A 21,635-nucleotide genomic window follows, 5' to 3' on the forward strand; every position below is an offset into this window, starting at 1 on the left:
GCAATGGACTCATCTTGTTTGGACCGCAAAGGATTACTCCTTGCGTGTTTTAGCCGAACTGGGCGGAGAATCCGACGGCATGTTATAATTGCACCGTTTACCAAACACTAGCCTAGCACAGACCAAGCGACGTGTAATAGTGCGCTCAACAAAGGCAGCACAAAAGCGACACCCAACAACGCCGTGCTCAGGCCCAAACAAGGAATACAGAGTAAATGGTAATCCCTATGAGGAATCTGTTTCCCACAAGAAATACAGTTATTAACTTTTTCTGACAGCCGGTAATACTGAGGCAAGAAAAAGACAAAAGTGTCCCCAACGGGGTACTTAGCCCAGCTTGGTCTCCGGTCTGAAACTCGAAAACCGACAATTCCAGAAAGCCGAACGGCACTTGCAAACACTGCTTCTGCTTAGGACCACGCGGCAAGAAAGACTGAGGGTATGGCGTCGGTCATGCGCATTTGTACTGGCACATACTGATGTCAGCCTCGAGCGCCATGACCGATGCCAGATTCTAGCCCTTTGGTATTCGGGCCGATGGTGGACAGCGGAATACCCATATGTCAGGACTGCAGCAATGGTAGACGAAGAACATCTGGTAAATCCAGTAGGGCTGCTTATTATGGACATGTATCACAGAGCAACCAATCCAAATATAGCAACAGGTCCTATTATGCAGCACTGTTTAAAAACTACATCTAAAATTCATAACCAATCAGAAACAAACAGCTGTACATTAAGCCTCAACAAACAAAACTACTCACAGAATCAACATTTTCCTAGTTTCACTACAAAAAAGCTCAAAAAAATCTCTCAAATGAACAAAATTCAGGCATAATAAACAGAATTAATAGTTTAGCAGTAAATGTAAATCCACAAAACTGGACGAGCTGGAAACACAATAAGAGACCGCTTCAACAAATTAGTGGTATTTATTGGAACTTGCAATGAATCGTAAGCGCTTTCGGCCAAATTAGTATTCAGCCTTCTTCAGACAAACAGCAGAAAAATGCGTTGTAGTTGTTTAAATAAATTAATATAACCAATCAAGAGCAAGTGCATTTGTTTGAATAAACGTTACTATAGTAACCTTAAACAAGAACGAAAAAATGCATCACTGACCAAGACATTTTAAAGAAATATGAAACATTAGTAAACAAATATAAATACTTTAAAAACGTGAATGTTGAATAGAATTACATGTTCAACATCACATCATAAGCTAGTTATTATAGTTCTCCTATTGTACAAAATTATTTAAAAAGATATATACAAGGAAAACATTTAAACATTTAAAAACATGCAATTCTAAACTAAAACCTGTCATAGAACCTAATGGCCCGTATTTACTTCCAAACAAGTGTTCTAAACATGCATATTCACCAGTTTAAAGGAACAAAATTATTATATAATTACAATGTTCCACAGAGATGTATATCAAAAAATATTTATATGATTAGACTAGTAAGAAAACGCCTGAAATAATCTTATACTACTATGTTAAAAACTTGCCTATGTACAATAATGCAAATTGGTATGTGTATCTGTATTATATGCCATAACCATCAGGCTGATAAAATATGTGTTATCGTCCATATGATAGCCATTTAAGCACACACTTAATTGACAAGTTGTCATTAATACCCGGTAGCAGATGCGCCCTTGTGCGAATCTGCCACATGAGTTCGTCAATCTCTAACATTATTTGCCAAGGTCCACCCCTCACGTCTGGATTCCTTTGTTGGACTATGACAAAATTAAAGCTGTGTCCTGTATTCTCTATAGTATGCTTAGCTATAGCATTGTTGGTGTCTTTTTTGCTAACTGCATACATATGTTCGTAAATCCTGGTCTTTATTCTACGCTCAGTCTTACCAATGTAAAATGCTTTACATTGGTTACACAAAGCAGCGTAGACAACTGACTTGGACTCACAATTGTAATGGCCATTAATTTTATATGTTTTATCCTTGATGCTAAAATGTGTACATACTTTGAGAAATTTGCACTGAGCACAAGTACCACACTTATACATGCCATTTGGTCGATGTGAAATAGCTTTTCTTGGTGGTCCTTCTAAGATAGTTTTCAGATTTGGGCCCCTCCTGTATGTTAATTTAGGTTTTTCACCTAATAGCATGGACAGGGTACTATCATGGTTGATGACATCCCAGTTCTTAATGACCGTTTCTTTGATTTTATAAATATCTAATGAAAACGTATGTAGAAAAGAGACACAATAATTTGTGTCCTCTGTTCTATGTGCACTCAATGAATTTAGGGTAGATGTAATGTCACCACCATTGGGTGTCAGCTCTTGTGTGTTGTTGACACCCAAAAGTGGGATGAACTGGCCTGAAGCACGTTTATTAGAAACTTCTATAATAATGTTATTGATTAATGAAAGTGGGTAGCTCCTGGCCAAGAACATGTTTTTTAATTTGTTACATTCAATAAGAAAGTCGTGGTCTTCCGTTACCATACGTGCTGCCCTAACCAGCTGCCCCTTGACAACTGATCTTTTTTGATAATAGGGATGATTGCTGGAAAAATGCAGCAAGCTGTTGGAGTACGTAGGCTTTCTATATATATTACTTGTTAGTCTTTTGTTGTTAATGTCTTTTTGAGAAGAATGTCTAAATAGTTAATCTCACTATCTGCTATGTTAAAAGTAAATTGTAAAAAATCAGTCATGTTGGTTATGTTGTCTATAAATGTGGGAATGAGCTCTTTATCGCCTTTCCAAATACAAAATATGTCATCCTGGTACCTAGTGTACCAGGAGACATGTTGTTTAAACAAAACCTCTTTGAAAAGGAATTCTACTTCCCAATAAGCTAACACGGCATTAGCAAAGGAGCCACCACAGGGGGATCCCATGGCCACACCTGAGGTTTGGAGGTAAAACTTCTTCTCAAAAATGAAAAAGTTGTTTGTTAGGACTAATTCCAAGAGTGTTTCACATAAACAAATAGTATTTTCCTCCACCTTTTTGTTGACCATGAATTCTCTTACCCAACTAAGGCCTATAGCTTGCGGTATAACCGTATATAGGTCTTTAATATCTATTGTAAGGAAAACCATATTGTTGGTGTATTCTATCCCACTGATGTTTTTGAGAAAAGACCAGGAATCCTTACAAATGTGTGGTTCTTGGTCTAAGAGGGGTTTTATTATGCTATCTACCAATTTGGCTGATGCATAAGTTGCTGAACCTCTCCCGTCTACAATAGGCCTAAATGGTGGTGTTTGTAGACGTTTGTGTAACTTAGGTGCACCAAAAAAAGCTGAAATCCTTGGAGCTGGTGTGTACAAATACTTGTATGTGTCAGTATTAATGAAACCTTCTAAAAGTAGGTCCTGTAAACAATTATTGATCTTCCTATAGGCAATGTTTATTTCATTTAATGACACTTCCTCGTATACCGATGTGTATTATCATACCAATTTGTATTATTGTACATAGGCAAGTTTTTAACATAGTAGTATAAGATTATTTCAGGCGTTTTCTTACTAGTCTAATCATATAAATATTTTTTGATATACATCTCTGTGGAACATTGTAATTATATAATAATTTTGTTCCTTTAAACTGGTGAATATGCATGTTTAGAACACTTGTTTGGAAGTAAATACGGGCCATTAGGTTCTATGACAGGTTTTAGTTTAGAATTGCATGTTTTTAAATGTTTAAATGTTTTCCTTGTATATATCTTTTTAAATAATTTTGTACAATAGGAGAACTATAATAACTAGCTTATGATGTGATGTTGAACATGTAATTCTATTCAACATTCACGTTTTTAAAGTATTTATATTTGTTTACTAATGTTTCATATTTCTTTAAAATGTCTTGGTCAGTGATGCATTTTTTCGTTCTTGTTTAAGGTTACTATAGTAACGTTTATTCAAACAAATGCACTTGCTCTTGATTGGTTATATTAATTTATTTAAACAACTACAACGCATTTTTCTGCTGTTTGTCTGAAGAAGGCTGAATACTAATTTGGCCGAAAGCGCTTACGATTCATTGCAAGTTCCAATAAATACCACTAATTTGTTGAAGCGGTCTCTTATTGTGTTTCCAGCTCGTCCAGTTTTGTGGATTTATTATTTCAACAGTTTTGGGTGTTTTTCGTAGTCTTGGATGGCGAGCGGTTCCGGAGACGTTTCTGTGGTTTCAACTTCACAGCAGAAAGGGTCGGAGAGTGGAACGGACGGTTCCAATGTCAATTTAACAGCACTAGTCGAGTTGCTTTTGGGGAGAGTGGAAGTCCTTACCCAAAAGGTAGAGGCAATGGCAGTTCTAACTTCTACACAAAGAAGTATACCAGCGGTTACAACACCATCGCAGGAGAACGACAGTGACTTCTCCATTCCGAATGGGCAACAGTCCCCGGCGGTTGACATAATTACTCCTGGGTCTGCCGACAACAATGGGGAATTACCAGCCATCATAGATCAACATCGTTCAGTTCCTACAGTGGCTAATACATTTCAAACAACTAACGGCAACACCAATACTTGGAGAGATAACAACAACCCGGGAAATTCGAACATACCAGGTATCCCAGTTATGACTAACTTCTTAGTTAACAACAATTTTTTTAGCCAAGGGTTTAACGTACATTCTGACTTTAACTCTTCACAGATGGCTGATAGTCACATATTGAGTGAAAAAATCGAAGAGTTTGACAATAAATTATACAGATGCAAGAAGTTACAATTGGAGGTAGCATACCTCAATGAATGTGTGAGAAATAAAATCGTACCAAAGGGACTACGCCAATGGCGTTTCCCATCTGGACTGGTGGAAAACTCTGCCTTCCACCAAGAACTTTTAGGTTTATTTGATAGGCAAGGCATAGAGTTTTTACAGGCTCTTATAGCCTTTTACTCTAAGGATGTTGCCAGCTTGTCACTAGAACTTGATACTTTAGAAAAGTTCATAACATCGCACAACGAATTTCTTCGTTGCAAATATGATTATTGCCGTGTGTTCTCTAGTATAGAAGCAAGTATGGAGAAACTGTTGATTAGCAAAAAGAAAAAACTTAACAGGGATCTTACAGATTATACCAACAATTGCGCTTACCCAAGGCCTCCAAACAAATTGAACTCACCACAAGGGGACATGATTAATCGAGTAGAACAAGTCAACATCTCTTATTCTACAACTAACAACAGTAATGGCAATAATCAGGACAATGTTCCTGAGCAAAGACAGGGCGTCAGGAGAAGCCCTAGGTTTAATAACAATAACGCTGGTACCAACAATTTTAATTATGACAACATACCAGCATCTATCATCCAGGATTCGAATCAAATACAGGGTCAACATATTGTCAATCCAAATCAACCAAATGGCCAGGATTTTCATCGGGTGAACAATGCCCAGACCACCAATCGTGTCGGACCCCAAGTGGTGAACAACACGAGGAGCAAGAGACGAGGGAAGAAGAGATGATCCAAGCCTCCACTTTTGGCAGTGACCCTAGTATATCAAAAAGTTCGAACAACGATTTCGTTGTTTATAACTATACACTTATCAACGTTCACCAGGACATTGTTGATTTTCTTGCCAGGGATCTATCCTTCGTCCCAGGACAACATATGGACATAGCAAAAACTATAGTTGATTTAAAAGTTTTTGTTAGAAAACTTAACCTGAATTCTCTTTTAGGCAACAATGTTCCAATACTCAACACTTTGAGGGTTTCCAGTACTTACAACCCACCACTCCATCCGACCCTGGCGGTTTTTGAGAAGATGTGTGAGATTGACTTTTGGGCTATAAAAAACCAAATTATGTATGTCAATCAAAAACATTCCAACAACATCACTCCTTTGGAATGGGATTTTCTCAGACTGCTAAGGGATTGTAGTATCCGGGTTATGAGACCGGATAAGGGAGGGGGGGTAGTACTAATGGATCATTGTAAATATGTTGAGTACATGATGGAACATTTGGACACATCGGTATACGAGGAAGTGTCATTAAATGAAATAAACATTGCCTATAGGAAGATCAATAATTGTTTACAGGACCTACTTTTAGAAGGTTTCATTAATACTGACACATACAAGTATTTGTACACACCAGCTCCAAGGATTTCAGCTTTTTTTGGTGCACCTAAGTTACACAAACGTCTACAAACACCACCATTTAGGCCTATTGTAGACGGGAGAGGTTCAGCAACTTATGCATCAGCCAAATTGGTAGATAGCATAATAAAACCCCTCTTAGACCAAGAACCACACATTTGTAAGGATTCCTGGTCTTTTCTCAAAAACATCAGTGGGATAGAATACACCAACAATATGGTTTTCCTTACAATAGATATTAAAGACCTATATACGGTTATACCGCAAACTATAGGCCTTAATTGGGTAAGAGAATTCATGGTCAACAAAAAGGTGGAGGAAAATAATATTTGTTTATGTGAAACACTCTTGGAATTAGTCCTAACAAACAACTTTTTTATTTTTGAGAAGAAGTTTTACCTCCAAACCTCAGGTGTGGCCATGGGATCCCCCTGTGGTGGCTCCTTTGCTAATGCCGTGTTAGCTTATTGGGAAGTAGAATTCCTTTTCAAAGAGGTTTTGTTTAAACAACATGTCTCCTGGTACACTAGGTACCAGGATGACATATTTTGTATTTGGAAAGGCGATAAAGAGCTCATTCCCACATTTATAGACAACATAACCAACATGACTGATTTTTTACAATTTACTTTTAACATAGCAGATAGTGAGATTAACTATTTAGACATTCTTCTCAAAAAAGACATTAACAACAAAAGACTAACAAGTAATATATATAGAAAGCCTACGTACTCCAACAGCTTGCTGCATTTTTCCAGCAATCATCCCTATTATCAAAAAAGATCAGTTGTCAAGGGGCAGCTGGTTAGGGCAGCACGTATGGTAACGGAAGACCACGACTTTCTTATTGAATGTAACAAATTAAAAAACATGTTCTTGGCCAGGAGCTACCCACTTTCATTAATCAATAACATTATTATAGAAGTTTCTAATAAACGTGCTTCAGGCCAGTTCATCCCACTTTTGGGTGTCAACAACACACAAGAGCTGACACCCAATGGTGGTGACATTACATCTACCCTAAATTCATTGAGTGCACATAGAACAGAGGACACAAATTATTGTGTCTCTTTTCTACATACGTTTTCATTAGATTTTTATAAAATCAAAGAAACGGTCATTAAGAACTGGGATGTCATCAACCATGATAGTACCCTGTCCATGCTATTAGGTGAAAAACCTAAATTAACATACAGGAGGGGCCCAAATCTGAAAACTATCTTAGAAGGACCACCAAGAAAAGCTATTTCACATCGACCAAATGGCATGTATAAGTGTGGTGCTTGTGCTCAGTGCAAATTTCTCAAAGTATGTACACATTTTAGCATCAAGGATAAAACATATAAAATTAATGGCCATTACAATTGTGAGTCCAAGTCAGTTGTCTACGCTGCTTTGTGTAACCAATGTAAAGCATTTTACATTGGTAAGACTGAGCGAGAATAAAGACCAGGATTCTGAACATATGTATGCAGTTAGCAAAAGACACCAACAATGCTATAGCTAAGCATACTATAGAGAATACAGGACACAGCTTTAATTTTGTCATAGTCCAACAAAGGAATCCAGGCGTGAGGGTGGACCTTGGCAAATAATGTTAGAGATTGACGAACTCATGTGGCAGATTCGCACAAGGGCGCATCTGCTACCGGGTATTAATGACAACTTGTCAATTAAGTGTGTGCTTAAATGGCTATCATATGGACGATAACACATATTTTATCAGCCTGATGGTTATGGCATATAATACAGATACACATACCAATTTGCATTATTGTACATAGGCAAGTTTTAACATAGTAGTATAAGATTATTTCAGGCGTTTTCTTACTAGTCTAATCATATAAATATTTTTTGATATACATCTCTGTGGAACATTGTAATTATATAATAATTTTGTTCCTTTAAACTGGTGAATATGCATGTTTAGAACACTTGTTTGGAAGTAAATACGGGCCATTAGGTTCTATGACAGGTTTTAGTTTAGAATTGCATGTTTTTAAATGTTTAAATGTTTTCCTTGTATATATCTTTTTAAATAATTTTGTACAATAGGAGAACTATAATAACTAGCTTATGATGTGATGTTGAACATGTAATTCTATTCAACATTCACGTTTTTAAAGTATTTATATTTGTTTACTAATGTTTCATATTTCTTTAAAATGTCTTGGTCAGTGATGCATTTTTTCGTTCTTGTTTAAGGTTACTATAGTAACGTTTATTCAAACAAATGCACTTGCTCTTGATTGGTTATATTAATTTATTTAAACAACTACAACGCATTTTTCTGCTGTTTGTCTGAAGAAGGCTGAATACTAATTTGGCCGAAAGCGCTTACGATTCATTGCAAGTTCCAATAAATACCACTAATTTGTTGAAGCGGTCTCTTATTGTGTTTCCAGCTCGTCCAGTTTTGTGGATTTATTATTTCAACAGTTTTGGGTGTTTTTAGCAGTAAATGTACTTTAAAAGCAAACAGATGGAATGAGACATAAGGAAAAACACTTCCGTGTCATCTCTGGAACTCGTAGCAAGGCCAAATCTTATTAGAACTGCTTATTGAGATTACATTAAGGTAGGAGCCAGTGGAAAGCCCAGATCTACTGTCAGTATTAAAAAAAAAAAAAAAAAACATATAAACAAACCAACCGACCTCTAGCACAACAAATAGTATTAACAAATAAGCTGGAAATGCACTTTAAAAGCGCACAGATCAATTAACTGATTAAAAATACTCTTCCTTAATATCTTTGGGACTGATAGCAAGATCAAACTGGATTAGAAATGTGCAATCCAGTAGCACCATTTAACAAAGGAAAAGCACCACAGAGAGGCCCAGCCAACTGCAGCAGCAGGGTCTTCTGTGCAGCACAATCAAAAAGCTAAACTTAAAAGCTACTGCCAATCAGAAAAACAAATGTAAATTAAGCCTGGAGAGAGTGGAATGCTCAGAACACCTCTGGCACAACAGCCAATATTAATATATTAACAATAAATGCACTTTAAAAGCCCATAGACAGAACTGCAATAGAAATAATTTCCCTGGTGTCTTCAGGACTAGTACCACGGAAAAATCTGGTTAGAACTGTTTACTGCCACTAAGCAGTAAAATTTAGCAAGAAAAAAATGTCTGTAGGTACACAAATTTCTGGACAGTAGATGTAATACTGGAAACACTGCATATTATAATGAGGAGAAATAAGCCCTCTCTCATGCTAATATTAGCCCTGTGGTGCTATGAAACATTACCATTGGTACAAAACAGCAATCATTCATACTCACTCAGCCTAAGCCCCTCCCACAACGTCTGTTATGACACTTCAGTTTTTCAAGGAATTAACACATTAATATGTCCCTCAAAGAAAGGGTAGAACACAAAAAAGTCATGTATCTACAATAAGTCATGTAACAGGAAACATTGACTGAAACGCATTTGACGGAAACCATAAGACTGAAAGTTCAAAAGACTGAAAAGTCACTTGACTGAAACCCATAAGACTGAATTTCAACATACTAAATTGTAAACTGGGCCATATAAAACCAGACTAGGTGGGGGGCTATGCCCCCCACACCCCCAATGTGGGGGGCTGTGCCTCCCACCCCCCCTAACTATATATACCAACTCCAGGATTGCACTACAGTGTGTAACAGGGCCTATACCTTTTACATATCTTACAGTAGTCTACATGCTGCCACTACTATGCCCTTTTCTCCACAGTAGTGTGATCCTGGAGTTAGTATATATAGTTAGGGGTGTGTGGGAGGGACAGCCCCTCACATTGGGTGGTGTTAGGGCATACCCCCACATAGTCTGGTTTTATATGGTCCAGTTTAAAATTTAGTATGTTGAAATTGAGTCTTATGGGTTTCAGTCTTATGGGTTTCAGTCAAGTGACTTTTCAGTCTTTTGAAATTTTTTGAAATTTCAGTCTTATGGTCTCAGTCAAATGAGGTTTCTATCATATGATAGGGATATATATATATATATATATATATATATATATATATATATATATATAGATATATATATATATAGATATATATATATATATAGATATATATATAAAATACACACACACACACACACACACACACACACACACACACACACACATACACGTATATATCAATCCAGAAGAGGTGACATAAAAAGGATCTTGGTGCCCTGGTGACCCTAGAAATGCGGTTCAAAGAGCATCAGATAGCCAACTAATTTCTTGTATTAGTACATCTTTAATTGATGAAACACCATCACATGGACCAGCTATACAGCTGATGGAAGTAAAACTGCTAAATCATTACGAGTTTAATACAATTAACAACTTCTCAGTTGGTCGACATGTGATTAATCTAAACTTAAATGTCTAAAGCCTCGAGAGGAGACAGACTCAATGCAGAGGCACATCTGAGGTCACACAAAGCAGAAAAAAACATTTTTATTTGCAATAAATGCCTACTGCTCCTCCTGATGTGGACACAAGCCACACAGCCCAGTACCCACTCTGTGGTTGTGCTACCTCACACCCAAATACCCACTCTGTGGTTGTGCTGCCCCACAACCCAATACCAACTCTGTGGTTGTACTGCCCCACACCTCGATACCCACTCTGTGGTCATGCTGCCCCACACCCCAGTACCCACTCTGTGGTTGTGTTGCATCACACCCCAATACCCACTCTGTGGTCGTGCTGCCACACACCCTGATACCCACTCTGTGGTCGTGCTGCCCCACACCCGATACCCACTCTGTGGTTGTGCTAACTCACAAATGAGGGAGAAGGTGTAAAATAAAAACTCACTTTTCTCTTTCTTTTTAAACTCTACATTTCAGTCAATGCATAGCACAGGCAGCCATGATCTGATTAACCATCATCTACAAGAACTTTGGAATTAGCCTACTTTTTCAGATACACCATTCTGGGTGAGAACAATAAATTTCCCCATTGCCAGGCAACACAATTGAAAATTCACACTCCAAGAGCAGTTAACTGGCTATAAAGTGATTAGCATAAGCATAAGAGCTACATTTAACAAATACACAAAGTGAGTCCAATGTAATCAAACAACTGCTACCTAGACAGACAACTGAGCAATTAGAGCTATGCTTCCACCTACATTCATGTAAACTGGGGAAAATGTTCTTAGTATATGACACAATTGTAGAATGCATAACAAATAAACTGAGCACCTTCAGCTGAAATGAGGTACGTGGACATTTAACTGACTACAGTTTACTCAGGCTGCCTGAAATTGAGACAATTCAAACTATGATGTAGTTCTTCCTCCAGAAAAAAAAAAAAAAAAACAATTTCCTTATACAGGTTGCATTCTGGACTAACATGTCGATGCTGGAGGCATTACTGTAAATTTACTTTAATAAAATGGCATTTCTGTGTCCTGGAGTACTGCTACTATGGCATGCCTTGTTGCTGGTCTTGTATAATCTTACTCTTCTGAAAGTCATTCTATGGCAACCCTTGCCTAGTTATTTGTTATTTGTTCTTTGTATTACTGAACTATAGCCTTGTGATTATTTATGTATTATAGGTTCATAGGTTCATAGGTTCATACTAGGCTATCTGCCCAAGGGCATTTATAAGCCTAGCCCATAGTTATGTGGCTTTCGCCACCCCTTTAGTTTGAATAAAAACTATGCCTATCATTTTGCTGTGCCTCTGTCAAGCAGTGACACTGAAGTAATCCCTGGGGTATATCTGCAATCTCCCATCCATTGGTCAAGATTCCTCTTGAACAAGGCCAGAGAGGTGCTCTGCCTCACATGTACCGGGATTTTGTTCCACAGCATAGGGAATCTCTGGGTGATGAATCTGTCCCTCCAGCACGTTCTATTTATAACCGTGTCAAGGTTTAAGTCTCCCGCCCTTGTGGTTCTGAGGGATCTAGATTTTTTGAGGTGAAGCATATTCATCAAATCTGGGTTTGACGTGGCCTTATATGTCAGGCACAGGTCACCTCTGAGCAAGCGGTATGAGACTGAATAGAGCTGGAGTTCTTTCAGTCGGGCAGCATAAGACATTTTTGAGACCCTTTATCCTTTTGGTGAGGAACTTTTGGGGCCTTTCAAGCTGCAGCAGGTGTCTGGTCAGATACATTCCGAACGGGGCATTGTACTCAATCATAGGTCTAATGAGTGATGAGTACAGGGGAACGATGACCTCCCTTGATCTAGATGTGAATCCCTTCATGATCAGGTGGGCGATATAGAAGGTTTTCCTAACTACTTTAGCAACATGAGTGTCAAACGAAAGGCTACTGTCAACCTAGGTCCCCAGATCCCTGATGACTTTTTCTGTGCTCAGTGGATTGCCACCTATATGGTAGCTAGGGGTAACCTTGTTTTTCCCGAAGGGCATGACTATGCATTTTTTGGCGTTTAACTTCAGGCCATGGCTCAGGCACCAGTTATCCGTTTCTGTGAGGCCCTTCTGGAGGATATCTGTGTCAGATGTGTTTTCGACTATGGTGCCCAGTTTGCAGTCATCTGCAAACTTTGTCAGCCATAACCCTCCTGTATTTGCTTGTACTTCAGAAAAGTAGATGCCGAACAAGAGTGGACCCAGGACTGAGCCCTGTGGGACACCACTTGTGACAGGCTTTGAGTCTGACATGGCTCCAGCAACTCTGACCCTGTGGGTTCTGTCACTTAGCCAGTTTGCAACCCATCTTGTGATGTATGGGTTTACATTCAAGCTGATGAGTTTTTCGATGATACCTGAGTGGGGTATTGTGTCGAAGGCCTTTGCCAGGTCGAGGTAGGCTGTATGGACTGCCTTTCCCTCATCAATGGCCTTGGTGACTGTCTCGAAAAAGTCAACCAAGTTTAAGAGGCAGGATCTGCCTTTGACAAAGCCAAACTGGGTTGGATCCAAAGTCTGCAAGTTCCCTATATGTCTTTATTTATGAGTTCCATTATGATCCTCTCCATGGCTTTGCAGATAAGGCTTGTCAAGCTAATGGGGCGGTAATTTCCAGGGTTTGTGGAGGCACCGCCCTTATGAAGTAGGACCACAGTCGCCGTGCGCCACTCCTTGGGTACGTATCCTGAGGTGAGGCTAAGATTAAACAGCTGTCCTAACTGTGGGTTTAATTCCTCGTTGAGTTCATGAAGCACACAGCCGGGGACACCATCCGGTCCCATGGATGCTGTGTTTTTTGCCTTAGTGAGGGCAGTTCTCACCTGGGCATTGGAGATGTTTGGGGGGCTACAATCCTCTGGAATAGATATCTCTCCTTTTGGGGAGAAGTTTGCACTGAACCTGTCAGCCAGTATGTTGGCAATGTGTGTAGGTTCAGTAATTTTCACATCATTTTGAACTAATTCTGAGCATATCTGGGAGTTTCCTCCTAGGTTTCTAACATAGCTAAAGAAGGCCTTATGATTCTCTTTAGAGTCTTTGGCGATTTTTCTCTCAAAATTTGCCTTGGATGATTTTATGAGAGCTCTTAGTTTTTTACTTATAATGATCAAAGGTGTCTTACTTTTCAAGGATTTTGCTCTATCTTGTAGTAGCTTCCTCCTTTTGTTGTAGAGCTTGTTTATGGCTGGGGTCCACCAGACTGGACGCTTACCTTTGGTACAGAGAGTCTTAGTTTTGTTTGGGATTGCCTGATCCATGCAGTCCTGTAGGTGCTGGTAGAAGGCATTTGTAAGTGATTCAGCGGTTTGAGTAATGTTTACCACTGGCTCAGGGGCCTTAAAGGAGACCACACTAGTTTTTAGAAGTGTGAAATCGGCTTTTGAGAAGTTTTTCACTGTGGTCTTTTTGTTTCAGGTGGGGGCGGGATGAGGACCTCCAGCGAGATTAGTTTATGATCTGATCTCACCAGTGAGGGGTATACTTTCGGTGTTGAACATTTTGATCCCATGTTCGTGATGATGAGATCAAGTATGTTTTCTCCTCTTGTGGGGATGGTGACTAGTTGTTCCATGGCATTTGAGTTTATGAACTCCAGGAATCTTTGGGTTAGAGTGTTCGGGCTTGAGTAGTGTTCCCAGTCTATATTAGGGTAGTTGAAGTCACCTAGTATGATGGTGTTTGGAGATACATTTATCCTCCAATGTTTTCAGGAAGGCCATGTGAGGTTCCTGAGTTTGAGAGGGTGGCCTGTAACATGCTACAAATTGCAGAGCAGTCTTGCCTATGGTTAATTGCACCTGGATGGTCTCCGATGCATCGTGCGTTGCCACCAACCTTGAGGTGTGGGTGTCCTTTATGAATATGGACACCCCCCCTCCTTTCTTGGTGTTGTCCGGATTTTGGGGCCGGAACGCATGATATGAGGTGAAACCTGTTAGTGCTGGGGTGCTCTCAGGAGCCTTGAACCAGGTTTCTGTCACAGCACAGACATCGATGTTCTCCATAATCTTGAGATTGAGACTTCTGGCATTGAGCAGCATTACCCTTAGTTTTTTTCCTTTTTGGTGGTGGTAGGTTTAGAATTTGAGCCTTGCCTAAAAAAGGCACTATGGGGGTGGCAAGAGCCTTTGCCAATATCCGGAAGCCCAGGGGTGACAGGTGCAAGCCGTCCCTTGCGAAGCAGCATGGCTTGTCCAGCATGTCATCCCAGGCAGACAGACATTGGATCCCCTTTGAATGACACCTGAATTTAAGCCAATTATTAAAGCTGATCATCTTATCACTGTATTGTGGCATCATTCTAGGTGAAGGTAGGATACTGCTCAAGGTCAGGGTCATACCTGCCTGGGCTACATAATCAGAGAGCTCCTCGATGTCCCTTTTCATGTAGTCCAAGGAGGTATTGTATCAATATTAGTCACCAGTGCAGCTACAGATCATTTATTTGGCTTGATGAAAATGTATCTTACTAACACATGTTGGCCAAGCTCCTTATGAATCCATGTATATTCTTCTGAAAAGCCTGCTCTGCGTATTAAATATAGTGCTCCCTCCTAGGGTCATCCCTCTAAATGGGACACTGGCTCAGGAGTACCAACTGGTCAATAAATGCAAATAAATAGCATTGAAATGCTCTGAATTTACACAAACTGTACACATTCATAGTGACAGTCAAGGACATATTCCATGTTTCTTGTGACAGGTTCCATAAATTAAACAAAAAATGGATTTGCAGACAAAGTAAAAGGAAGAAGGAAAAGGAGCACAGAGAAGAAATGGAAACATTACGATTTGACTGTAGGGGATACTTTTATAAACTTGTAGTATCGAGGGCTCATCTTACTAGACTTAAAATCCACAGTTTACAAGGCAAAAATGATATAACGGAAGTGAAACACAATATGCTGTCCTTCACAATGTACGTTTGCAAACAACTGCCATTTTTGTAGCAGTTGCATTCTGGGTAGTTTTTTTTTCTGTAATCCAAGATAAAGCAACTCTGAAAGCTGAAAACTGAATGCATAATTTGAAACCTAGGCATTGTCACTTTTGTATAACTTAATTTTGCTGGGAAGAATATATGCTATAAAATCAAGAACAGAGAAAAATCTGCTGGAAATATTCATAAGGACAAATTGTTTAGGATCATTTAAGTATACACTATAGCTTTTAGAAGAGTTCATTCAAATGTTACTAATTACAGCATTTTCTCATCATTTAGTAGGAAAAAAGTAGCTTGCTACAAAAAAGACAGTATTCTGCTGTATAAAGTATATTTGATGAGAATGATATCATTTCAACTGAAAAAATGTAAATATTTTATCAGCAGCATAGCCGGGTAAGATGGGACAGCTACCCCCGGCGCAAAGTCTTGGGAAGGTGCAATCGGCCAATCCCAATCTTTCTTTAATGCAATACTGGCTTTTAAAAGATGGTACTGCATTTTCTGTCAAACCTGAGCACTGTAATACTCTGTGTGTGGTCTAAACTCTTCGGCTCACAGTTACTTGTCAGATTTTGTGGATTATCAGTTTGGTTTTTGGTTCGTTTGTTCTATGTGGTCTAAACTCTAGCAACTTCTGCTACAGTCCGCAGATAGGAGTTTGTAAACTACAATTCCTTATAACCCTGAAATGATGTACCTGTTTGCTGCCACTTTTATTTCTTTGTATGCTGGTTACAGCTGTTCTGTTTGGTCATAAATGGAGATTATTAAGGCTACCACAGACACGGTTGATCATTTAAGACACATGGCAGAAAACTATGCAGCTGTTACTGCAGTTACCACTCGGCAACTGCAAACCGTTAATAACACCTGCAACATTCAGCTCCCAGTAGCAGTCAGCAAGTAGTCTCCCGGGCAGAAGTAATGCCAGCAGTAGTCACTGAGCGACATTTGGTTAACTTGCAAGTTGTTGCAACGCAACAGATAGGTTCCATAACCAGCTGATAACCAGTGGCCTTTAGAACCAATTGACAACTAAATCAAAATAAGAGCAGACAATAATATTAAAGTCTACCTCATGGACCTCAAGAGATATGCAACAAGACACAAGTGGCTCTCATATGTGTGGACCAGGACTTCCCCCTGTACAACTAATGAGAAACAAAGGATTAGTCCAGATAAAATCACTTTATGTAGCAGATCTAAGAGACTTTCTCTGATACCCTCCCTGTGGGAGGAATAAAGACACCCTGTTGAAGTTTCTAGTAGTTTATTCAGTTAAGATGGTAGATGGTTGTGTGTTTTTGTTCTAATACATCACATTTAACAGGTTAGTTATTTAAAGGCAGTTACAGATAATGGTGGGATGGTCTACAGGAGCTGACTGGAAAAGTCTGGGAAATGGAAAAACAAGGGGCCACTCCCAAAGCTTAGATGTTAGTCCCTTATTTGAATATTCCTGAAAGACCCATGAGGGTTTACCAGCTCAGCAGCCTGTGGAACCTCATTCTTAGCTAAAAGGTTTTATTTTTAACTTCTAAAAACAAGAAATGACAACATACTATGAAATATAGAACTATATTTTAAGAAAATACTTTCACCTGAGCTTCACCAAGTCCATCTAATGGAGTGGTTCCCACTTTGATAATTGAAAATGCCTGCTTTTATGAGGCTATCACCAGACTTTATTAATATGTTTTGTAACACATGTAAAATGAGAGGCTGTGTCTGCATCAGTGGGGCTCATATTCTTTGGAGCAAAGTATGAAAGCTTTATTACAGAACTTTTTCCAATCTATCACATGTGATATGAGAAGCTGTGCCCAATTTTATTGAGCTCTGTCTCCTGACATACAATATGAAAGGCTAATATTCTCTTGTATAGCAAAAAAAAGGTTTACAATGCCTGCTTATAAGAGGCTCATATACATGATTAATGTGACCTGTCCCCATTTTTCTTCCTCTTGACTTGAACAAACTACTGGAAACTTCAACAAGGTGTCTTTATTCCTCCCAAAGGGAGGGTTATCAGAGAGAGAGCCCCCTAGATCTGCTCAAGTGAATTTATCTGGACTAATCCTTTATATTCCTGTTAGTCCTGTCACCCTCTGGGTCATAGGTGGGATACCAGACTTCACTTGAGCCCTCTGGATTAACTCTGTTTCCTGTACTACTAATGGAAAGAGTCAGCTCCTAAATGAGTTACCCCATGCATTGGTCCCCTCTTATTATATATCTATGACATGATCCCAATTACTCTCATTGGGGTGAAATATCATTTTAAGCTATGCCATGGGAAAGGTCAATCTATAACCAAATGGGATAGGTTATTTTGAGCACAAAAAGGGCAATTGGCTACACTTAAAGTGTCCATCCAGGGCAGCTGGCAGAATACTTACGTATGAACCTATCCAAAAGAATAAACTATGTTAACATATAGCGTGTCCTTTTCCTTTAGTTACAGCACTGGTTGCAAACCCAGTATTACAGATAGTTTTAGCAGCTTACATAGTGACACCTAAAGGTATCCATTTATTGCCCCCACAGAAAATCAACTTTTGCAGGCTGCAAAACCTCCTTAGTAGAAACTTAACAATGTTATGCAGAATGAGACACAACTGTGTGGAAGGGACAATCTTCTAAGCCCTGTGCAGCTCTGATCCCGAAGGGGAGTCAGTAAAGTTGTCCCATCCTGACATGGTAAAAAAGTAAGCTTTTTGCAGTCTGAAAGCAAATAAATCTAATAACCATTAAAAAAAAAACTTCACTAATTAGCAGATCTTTGCAAACTCTGAAATATGTCACTCTTTGTGACTCAGGGAAAAGAGACAGAATTTGCACTACCTTTCTCATATCTGTAGACCCTAACACTACTCCGGCCTCTAACTCCAACCTTCACATTACTTTACTAAAAAGCCTTTCCCTAATACCACCTGTAAAGATAACACACACACACACACACACACACACACACACACACACACACACACACACACACACACACACACACACTTCCCTAACAAATATACATACAGAACACAAAATCTAGCCCCTTCCCTAGTTTTTTTTCTAATCCTAACCAATGTGCACTTGCACACCACATCGGACCCCCAGTGCTGACACTTTTAGCATATTCAGATATTTTGTTATTACCATATACTCCCACATAACATAACAGTGTGTACTTGAAAACAGAAACATATGCCAGACGAGTATTAATGCAAAAGTTGTTCATCTTTTCAACTTGCTACAATTTCAGTGCTATACCTCTTTTTGGGGGAAAAGAAAATCACATATTTTCAATTGCCTTTTTCCCCATCTGATAACATAAAACTGAATATCCCCCAAAAAGAAGGTAAAAGCTAGATAAATATAATATCCTAGACCCATGGCATATTCTTCTCATTGGATGTCACAGATTCAATGCACACAGACAGACATACAGACACACAAGCATGTGCACACATTTTTCTACAGCCTTAACATATAGCAAGTACTTCCTGCCAAAGCAATAAAGACAGAAATTATGTACTCAGCTACATAAAGTCATGTTACGGAATTAATGCATTTAGTTGAGAAATGAAGGAGCAGAACAGTACCTCTTTAATCAGAACCCCCTCCCTGCTTGTGTAAAACTGAGCAGTGCTGCTTACACTGAGAGTAACAGAGATGAGCGTGCAGATTCTGCTTACGGTCCTCTGTAATGCAGACATATCTGTCTGCGATGCATGTCTGATTAGGGCAGTCCTTATTCTAGCTGTGTACTACAACAATATCTTTACTTACGCCATGATGGGAGATGAAAAGGAAATTTTCCCATAAATAGAAAAGGAATGTGTTGACTTTTGACCTGGTTATTTCAACATGATGGTCAAATGTCAGACATTGGTCTAGTGAGAGATTAATATATCTGAAATACAGTATGGTTTCCCCATGCATCCCTGGTTGAGGCAATGATAACCTATGGGGGACATAAGTTTCAGTTACGGTAAAACCCAAAGACAATGGATTTTCTTTTGTTTGTATTCAGTAAATATTATTTTTTTGAGAGTCAGTTTGTCAGAAGTTAGTATTTGTTACAGAAATTCAGAATGGCAATACAAGTCTTGCGATGAACAGCCACTGTGTAGGACACACTGATACAATTCACTTAATTAACAAAAAAAATACTAAGTTCTGACACTTTTCCATAAAAACTCCTCCCACTAAAATGATATATTAAAGACTGCAAGGCAAGCATTTATTATGAAAATAAGTAAGCATCTACACGATACTGAATGCAAGTTACTGATTCCCTAACAATGGTTTCATTTGTGCTGTCTGACAGTTCTATTTTGGTTATTAGATAAGCTACACAATATTTGTAAATGATACTGCTACAGCATGTTGCTCATCTTATTACACATTTTGGCCCATACTTTAACCAAGAAATAAATATGCACATGCACAGTGTGTGCATATGCATGCATGGGTATATATATATATATATATATATATATATATATATATATATATATATATATATATATATATATATATATATATACACACACACACACACATACATATACATACATACATCTGTGTCGATATGTAGCTCAATAAATGTTCATATTATGTATACTGATATGTATTGTGTGCATATGCACAGACATACCCATTATAAATCCACATACATGCGTGTTTGTGTGTATGTATGCATGCTAGAAGAGAGTTATGCAGTGTGTGTATTTCCTAAGTCACAGATTAATTTACTACAGCAGTGTGTCATCTGTGAATGTCATTTGTCTCCTTCCTAGCAAGAAAAAAAAATACAGTTCATGGCACAGCATTCGGTGCTGCATGGTGGAATATAAACAGTTAAGAAGATTAAATGAAAATTGCTTTTCCATACTAGAAGGTAATTATATCTGCACTATCCTTCAGCAAACTTCAACCTTAATATCAGTTTGAAGTGAGAAGGGTTGGCAATGCAATCTGCCTTTTGTACAAAATATCATAAGGGTCATTTTACAATTTCCAGTATTCAAGCAAGTAATTAAAAGGTATCTCTTTATCTACTTAAAATGTTATTGCCTTTGTTTTAATACTAAAGGAACTCAAGAGATTGTTCTAAAAAGGAATATGGAGAAAAGGTATTACAGGGTTAATTGGATGTGACACTCTACTCCAAATCATGTTAAGAGTAGAATAAATTTGAAATAATGAAATGTCTAGTCTTATTTTCTTAAACTGATGTTGCTAAACACAGGCTTACCATCCGCACACTGGTGCTTTCATTAACTCTGATACGCCAAATGAAAGTGAACCCATGAAGTCATTTCTAGTTGTTCGGTCCCAGTCCCAAATCTCCACAGACAATCGGCGATCCTTGTCAGAAGGCTTCAGATTACTGAAACATTAAAGAGAAATGATATGAATATTACTGGTAATGTACTGCGCTAAATATTTAGCACAAGAAAATGGATGAAATGAAAATACTGAAGGATGGGCAGACATTTGCTGACTCACAAGGTAAAGGAATCATTCCAGTTTGGGTTCAAAGTAGAACGCATCGTTTTGGTTTTCTGCTTGCTCTCGTTCTTGGGATCTGGAATAAGTTTTAGCTTGACATATGGATCTGAAAGCCCATTAGGGTCCATTGGAATAAGATTTCTGGCTTCTCCCACTAGAAGAAAAAACATAAAAAGCAGCACAATTAAGAAGTAAAATAAAACACTTTTATTATTATTATTATTTTTATTTTTATTATTATTATTTAGAGAAAATAAGACATTTCAGGCTTTATTTTGGTATAAATTCCCAGCAACAGAACAGGTGCAGTTACTGGAAAAGAGGTGATCAGCTCATTACATTGTACGACAGTTTTATTAGACTCTCGGGATTATAAAACAAAAATGGCTCACAGAATGAAAGCAGTATATAATTTAACAATGCCACAATACTAATTTCAGATTTTGTAACATACAGTCCTACTGTCCTGAGCAGAAAAGAACAATGTACTGTTATCAGACTGAGGACGACTTAAAAGGAAGTATGTGCCACTGTTATATACATTCAAGGTGGGAAAGAATGAAGACAAATGGGCAAAATAAAAACCTGGCCTACTGACCCTTACGTCATCACCTCTGCTAATGGGACCAAAACTCTTCTGGTCTTTTCTTGCATAGGATAAGGCAAATCTCAAGTTCAGATACAAGGAA

General features: G+C 38.5%; 1 protein-coding gene across 2 annotated transcripts in view; it reads right to left on the reverse strand.

The window, feature by feature from the left end:
- PRKCA (protein kinase C alpha) overlaps positions 1-21,635 on the reverse strand; it is a 2,412,375-nt gene that overhangs the window by 704,462 nt on the left and 1,686,278 nt on the right. For both annotated transcript variants that reach the window (XM_044085102.1, XM_044085103.1), the window contains exons 6-7: positions 20,944-21,100; positions 20,690-20,824 (exon numbers count right to left, since the gene is read on the reverse strand). In XM_044085102.1, the coding sequence (XP_043941037.1) occupies positions 20,690-20,824; positions 20,944-21,100 (292 nt within the window). The remainder of the gene's footprint in view (positions 1-20,689; positions 20,825-20,943; positions 21,101-21,635) is intronic.

The sequence above is a fragment of the Protopterus annectens genome, chromosome 10.part0, assembly GCF_019279795.1.
Source record: "Protopterus annectens isolate FY-2018-M chromosome 10.part0, PAN1.0, whole genome shotgun sequence".
Lineage (NCBI taxonomy): Eukaryota > Metazoa > Chordata > Ceratodontiformes > Protopteridae > Protopterus > Protopterus annectens.